The 7,500-nt window shown below is 33.2% G+C and overlaps 1 protein-coding gene across 1 annotated transcript in view; it reads left to right on the top strand.

Annotated features, from left to right (window-relative positions):
* Window positions 1-7,500, top strand: part of LOC137614653 (uncharacterized) — a 13,062-nt gene that overhangs the window by 5,316 nt on the left and 246 nt on the right. The window contains exons 3-4 of the mRNA XM_068344346.1: window positions 5,785-5,921; window positions 7,452-7,500. The exon at window positions 7,452-7,500 is cut by the window's right edge and continues 246 nt beyond it. Of these exons, the coding sequence (XP_068200447.1) occupies window positions 5,785-5,921; window positions 7,452-7,500 (186 nt within the window). The remainder of the gene's footprint in view (window positions 1-5,784; window positions 5,922-7,451) is intronic.

Below are 7,500 nucleotides of genomic sequence, written 5' to 3'. Positions count from 1 at the left end.
CACGACACAGACAAGAAATCATTAACAGAATGTTGAAAAACATGGGCCAAGACATGAAGAATAGCATGAGAAAAATTATCAAATTAAGAGATAATAGAAATACTAGATGAATGGGAGGAACTAGAAATATTATTCTATCAGTCGGTAAGTCTAAAGGTGGCAGATTGGATTTAAGCCATAGAAGAGAACTTGTTTTTATTACAAACATGGTTCATAAGATGTTTGAGAAAGTAACGTTAATGAAAATTAAGGATGAAATTAATGACAAAATTATCAGATTTCTATGTAGTGGGATAGAGGGTAGATCAACGGCTGATCACCTTATCACACTGAATGCTGTTATACAGTACATTATAATAATTACTTGGGAACTTCAACATACACATGGTTGGGGATATAGTGAAGCGTTTCGATAAACTTTGCTTGAAAGACTGTATTGAGGAATTGAGTAGGATGGTAGAGAATGATGATGCTAAGATGATATATAAACTAAATGTGAAAGCTTTAGCAATTATCAGGGGTCCTTTTGGATATACAGAAGAAATTAATATAGAAAGAAATGTAATGCATGGAACAATGTTTGGACCAAAATTATGTTCAATTGTCACGGACAAAGTTAATTCTATAAGTGAGAAGACGATAACCCTGAATAAAAACATTAGAATAAAAGCTCAGATCTATGTAGATAATATAATGTTTCCGAGCAACAATAAATACAAAGTAGAAAGAGCTATAAGCAAGTGCCACAGTTTGGAAGAACTAAAGAAATTTATTTTTAGCAAAAATCCACAGTAATCAGCGGTATTGGTAATAAGACACGAACCAGAAGAGGTTAGAAAGGTTAATGGAGTAGTTAGAATTGGAAGGGTAGAAACAGTTAAGGAATACAAATATTTTGGAGAATAATACTCAGAAAAGGAAAACATAGTCTTTACATAAGTAAAAAAGGAAACAAAAATAGTGCAAGAAGTTAGGAAGTATGGAGACTGTAACAGAATAGGAGATTTGGCATTGCTTGTGAGATTAAAGATTTATTAAACGGTAGTAGTACCTACAATGTTTGCTAATATTGAGACATTGGGTGTAATAAAAGAAAAAGAAATGAAGGAACTAGAGCGTATAGAGTACAAAATTATGAAAGGAATATTTGAACAGGTTGCAACCATGCCTTATTTAGGGTTAATAGCAGAAACAGGAACATGGCCACTTGAAAATAGAATAGATTTTAAAAAGGTGATGTTTTTTCATAACATCCTAACATCAGATGACAAACCACTATTTAAGGTGGTAGTGGGAGACCAGATAAATGAACCATATGGGGAATGCTGGGGAAAAAGTATTATAGAAATATGCAAAAAAAATATTGAATTAAAATTGAAGAAGTTAGAAAGTATAAAAAGCAAGAACTCAAGAAAGAAATTAAAAGTAAAGTGGCAAATGAAATACAATTAAAAATAGAAGAAAATAAAGCAGAAATTACCAAACTGAGGTTTGTGAATAGTAATGGCACAAGAGATTACATAGGAGAACTTAATATTAAGGAAGCAGTAATAGTTATGAAAACAAGGTTGAATATGATAGATTCAAAAGCAAATTATGGAGACAGGAATAAAAAAGGATGAGCTGTGTGTGTTGTGTAGTGAGGCAGATGATACAACTGAGCATATGTTTAACTATAATGAATTAAGAACATTTAGAAGCAATGGCAAAGAATTAGGGAAGTTAGAAACACCAACTTAAGAAGTTGCCCGATATATTAAACAGGCCCTAGAAGTTAGAAGTAAGAGTCTGCAAGTTATCACAACTTGCAGACTCTTACTGTGTAGGAGGTAAGTAATGATGATTAACTTTCTGCAGATTGCAGCGCTTTGCACCTACTACGCTTCTTCTAGTAGTGTGCCCACAATCATAATGTTGTGAAGAGAGCGAGGAACCTGGATAACCCCCCCCCCCCCACCTTTTTATACTGTTTTGTATTTTTCTCCACAGCAGGTCTAAAATATCCTTCTTCTTTTCTATATTTCTTTCACTGAATAAGAATTACCACATCATTTCAAGTCTTCCTCGTAGGGTTGTTGAAGCTCAATTAATTTTTTTTTCTATATTCCTGGCAAAGCAATAAAAATAAAAACGGGTCAAATCATTATTTCCACAAAAATTATAATTTGAACTTACCCCCTATGTGTCTAGTTATAATGTTTAGTTTTAACGTATTAGTTCTTTCTCTAAAGAATATTACCCTTGCAAAATTTATATTGCCATATATTTCTTATTCATTCGTTTTTTTCTTTAATTTCTGTATATTTCTAAGCTCACTTTACTTTATATATCTTCTTTCCATATATCAGTGTCCCACTTTCTGGTTTTGGATTTTATTTCTGCCTTAATCATTCTTCTTATATGACTTAAATTCAGATGTAATTCTTGCAGTTACTTTGTTGGTTGTTTCCACTACTGTATCTTCCTCCTTTTTCTTGAATGCCCTGGATTGCTGTTTACAATATATCTTTTTTTTTTTCCATTCAGGGTACGGTTCATGTACTGTAGCTTCCCATCCATCGCCCATATTTTAACAGATGTCCCTATCTCTCCACTTGATATAGAATTAGCTGTATTTTTAGTGGCACCTATTATATACCTACATACTCTATTCTTTATCCTTTTAGTTTATCTATTTTAGTTTCCGTCAAATCTATGTTGTTTGATCCACCCAGAATAGATGGTAATGCAATGCTTTTCCCAAACGTACTTTATTACAACTTTTCTCTATGACTGAATACGTTAAGTTAGTATCTTGTGTTTTATTATCATTTCCCTTTTCTGAGTTTTAAATATGTACCTATTACTGTTTAGTTTAATTCCTAAGTATGTTAAATTTTCTACTACGTTGATTCCCTCCATGTGATGTGGATTTTCTCTTGTGTTGTAAGATATAATATTACTCTTTTCTTTATATAATTCTAACCCACGTTTTTATCATTTTCTACTAAAAGTTGGATGTTGCGGTTTGTATTATTCATATCTTCCACAATCACCAAGGCATCATCTGCAAACAATAATGATCCTATCTCTATTAAATGACTTCTAAAACTGTTTCCTCCCTCTTCTATTTTCTTAATATTATATGCGTAATTAGCTTAAAAAGGGAAATCAATCCTGTGCAACACTGTTTATTCCACTCGTAACCTCCATTTTTTTATACCTTCCCCCCAGCAGAGGCCCTAAGTTAATTGTTGTGTCCCCTTGGTAAATGTTTGCAAAAACATTTATAGTTTTGGCGTGGATTCTGTATTCTTTTAATACTTCTATTGATACCCCCTTTTACAGAGTCGAAGGCTGTACTAAAGTCTATAGCAGTTACTATAAAGGTTTTTTTTTTTTTTCTATAGCTGTATTCTGCACAGTGCCGTAGTATAAAGATGTCTTCTATTCTACCTCTTCCTGTAAATCCTGCTTGGCATTTACTATCTTCCTCATTAATTCATATGCGATTTTCTATTCCCCCTTTCATCATCATAATGAATATATTGTATGAACTATTTTTGTTCTTGACCTCTTCCAAGTATTTGGTTTTCTTCATCTAGCTTTTTTTATAACATTTCAAGACATGTTTTGTTTTTTCTGCGTGGCTTCGGAGCTCGGGTTTAAGGCCACCCGGTCCTGGTGCTTGTTTTGCCTTTAGTTTTCCCAGGCAATTCTTTACTTTCTCTATTGTGATTTTTTGGGTTTTTCAATTCGTTTTATTTCCCCTTTTGTTTCTATTACAAGATCATAGTGTTCTCTAAGTATTTCTGGGGTATTAAATCCATGTATTCTTATGCTAGCTTCCATCTGCGCTATTTCATTTACATATTCTGTCGGTGTTTCTTTATTCCAAACTAAGTCCGTTTTATTTTCATGCTTGTAATATATAGTTTTCCATTATTTGACTAATTCTTCTTTTGTTTCTCCATTATTTAGCTTATTATATTGCTCTCCATAGAGATGTATTACATTACTATGGGTTTTCTGCCTCTTCCTAATTCTGCCTATATTTTCCCAAAGTTTTTTATTCTTGTCTATTTTAATCTTTTGCTTTACCCCTTTTTTAATATGGTAATTTCCTTCTTTATCAATTCTCGCACCTCTCTCTTTTTGTATCATATCTATCCTCTAGTGCTTTTTTTAACATCTATATTAATTTCATTTCTTTTCTTTCTGTTTAGTTCCTTCGTTTCCTTTATTCCTCTTCGTATTTCATCATTCATCCAGGGTTGCTCATGGATCTTTTCTTCTTAAGTATTCTCCTCTTGTATACTTTGATCAATTTCTCTTTTATTATTAGGTCCATTCTTTCTATTATGTCCGTTTGTCTATCCCTTCCAATTTTCTCTACTCTTATAGTGTATTCCTTTAAACTATTTTCATCTGTTCTGAAGTATTTCACTTCCTCCCATCTTCCTTTATTAAAGTTATTATTCTGATCAACATTTGATTTTCCATCGTCTATAATAATTTCCCTTAAATTTTTCTACATTTCCTCATTACAAGCAAGCAGTCTATTGCACCTTATTTATTTATTTATTATTATTATTTTTTTTTTTTTTTGACAATCTTTCCCAAGTGTGGACCCCTTTTCATCTTAAATCTCCTTTCAGTATGACTAACCCATGATCATTCATCCAATCTAAAATATTTCTCCATTTCTATTTAAATTTTGGTACCCTAAAAATCCAACATGCCCAAAATACTCCCCTATTATCATTAATGCCCCTCTTTCGTTTACATTTTGTCTTAGTTTTTCACGTTCCTTTCTTGTTGTTTTGTCGTTATTAATGTCGTCTTCAATATTTCCAGCTGAAAAATAAACCAATAACAATTTAAAGGTATAATTGTACGCACTACACTTGACATACATCATATCTTTACGTTTAGTTTCTATCTTTCCCAATTCTAGACTATCACTATTTCTAAAGAGTATCATTAAACCCACCCTTTTTATCATTCATGTTCCTCATGTTTTCTTTCAACACCTTTACTCAAGTTTAATCTATCTATCTTTTGGTATGTTTGTGTTAAGCAGAAATTTTATTTTATACAATTCAATTAATTCTCAACTTCCATCAGCTTTTGTTTTGTTAATCAAGTTATATTTAGCCGATGAATATTAAAGTTTTCTTTTACTTTGTGGGTATAATTTTCCTCTTTCCTTATAACCCTTGAGCCCCTTCCTCGCTCTGGCGAAAATTTTCCCTAATGTAATTTTCTTTACTTTATGTACCATTTACATTCCACATTTTGTTTATATTTGCAGTTCTTCTCTTAGCCCCACCTCTCTCTCTCTCTCTCTCTCTCTCTCTCTCTCTCTCTCTCTCTCTCTCTCTCTCTCTCTCTCTCTCTCTCTTATATCCTGATTATTTTCAAGATTTTTTAGCCTTTCCTATTATTGCTATTTTCCCTTTCAATTTTCATTTTGACCAGTATTGGCCTTAATTTGCCTCTTTGGTTACCAACGTTTTGGCTATCAGTAGGTCTATTTCCTACTTCAATCTTACCTAATCTACTGATTTACCTTATTTCAAAGCCAGGTACTCCTAGTTTATCTGTGAACAGCCGTTCACACATAGCTCTATTCCTAAGTTGTCTCTCATCTGGGCTTCCCTCCTTGCACTACATACCATTGTATATCATAAATTTGTTTTTCCTTTCCTCGCATTTCTTTTACCTTTTCTCTTGCCTCTTCCCTAATGTCTTCTACTGGCACGTTTGTTCGTTAACTTACCTTATCCCTCGTGCCATCCTCAGGAGCTGCGTCTGCTAGAAATTCTTCTTCGCGGAACCTACGAAGAAGCTGCCGGGTCACCTGAACAAATAGCATTGTCCAATTTTTGCAGCAGGGTATGTGCAAGAAAGGCGGAATTGCGGAAAGAAGGTGCAGATAGGTACGAACGTGTGTCTATGCAAGCTTTATTCCAAGAAATCAATTTCGTAGTGCATTTTCTGCATATGCAGTATATGTAGCCCTCCATCTTGATGTAGCCTACGCCGTTTTCCCATTTAGCGAAGTCTGTTTCGTAGTCCAATGTGCATTGTTATAAATAGTCTCATGCTCTAGTCCAGTGTATGTAAGTCTCTGTAAACTGTACATAAATGGTGATTTTTTTCGCGATTTGCATGTGAATGTATGTAACATTGTTTTGAGAAGTCAGTTTTGTAGTATAATGCGTATATGTTTAAAGTACCCCACTGTGTGCTAAGAAGCTATGCTCAGACCCAAATATTTTTCATATTAGAAGTTTAACTACTTTAGGTAGTCAGAATTGTGTATTTTCATCTATTTCATAATCTACAATACAACTCTATTTGGAATGAACATGTATTTTGTAATGTAGAAAAAGAGGAAGAGGCTGCAGATTGTCCACAAATCATGATCTAGATAATTATCTGGTCACCATGTAATTTAGGATTCTCTCTCTCTCTCTCTCTCTCTCTCTCTCTCTCTCTCTCTCTCTCTCTCTCTCTCTCTCTCTCTCTCTCTCTCTCTCTCTCTCTCTCTCTCTCTCTCTCTCCAATTACTTGTGATATTTCACAACAAAATTAGAAAAAAAAATAAATACGCATGCCCCTACGTTCATCCTTTAAAACTAATTATGAATGCTTGACAGATAAATGTTCCTCAAGTTTCTGTGGAATCCATGTTCACAAGTAACAGAAAGCAAAAACAAATTGCACATTATGCATTCGAGGTGACTTGTATTCACGCCATCCTAAGCAATTCTGTTTGTGAGCTTTTTATGACCAACAAGGATTAAAGCTGCTAAAGTTATTCTTCTAATAGATGTTATATTTTTGTAAGTAATGTATTCATTAAAGATATTAACTCGTAAAGCAAGAGGAGAATGTTCGTAATTAGGAAATGTCGAAAATAAAAGAGGAATTAATAAGGCTCAGAAAATCTCATTGACTATCTATTGGCTTCCTTCACTGACGTCTCTGAGTAAAGACTGTGTATTATTGGTACCCAAATTAAAGTTTACTTCCGTTTATAAAAACGAAAGTAAAATTTGTTTATAAATAGGAAAAATCCCTTTGGCTTTTACAGAGATGTCCATTTGGCGTCTAAAGAAAAAAAAAATGTCCATTTGATTTATAAAAAAAAAAAAAAAAAAAAAATTCCCTAGCAAAAAGATAATTTGATCTCTACAATATTAATTTATTCTTTTGGCTAGAAAAAAAAAATAAATATATCCCTTTGGGCTGTGTAAAATAAATTTATCCCCTTGACTGTAACATATTAAATATACCCGTTTTGACCGCTTACAAAAATATATTCCGTTGGGTTCAATAAAAAAAAAAGTCATAAATATCCTTTGAGCCTTTCCCAAAAACCATCCTTAAGTTCTGTCCTCTACAAATAGATAAATGAATAAATAACCGGAATCTGAAACTCGCTTTAACCATCCCCTTTGCAGTGGCGTCACGGCTCGGACCTTCGTCAACAAATTGAGTCTTGCAACGACG

Source organism: Palaemon carinicauda, chromosome 21, assembly GCF_036898095.1.
Source record: "Palaemon carinicauda isolate YSFRI2023 chromosome 21, ASM3689809v2, whole genome shotgun sequence".
NCBI classification, from domain to species: Eukaryota; Metazoa; Arthropoda; class Malacostraca; order Decapoda; family Palaemonidae; genus Palaemon; species Palaemon carinicauda.
Note: the sequence above shows the minus strand (reverse complement) of the source record. Positions and strands in the feature narration are given on the sequence as shown.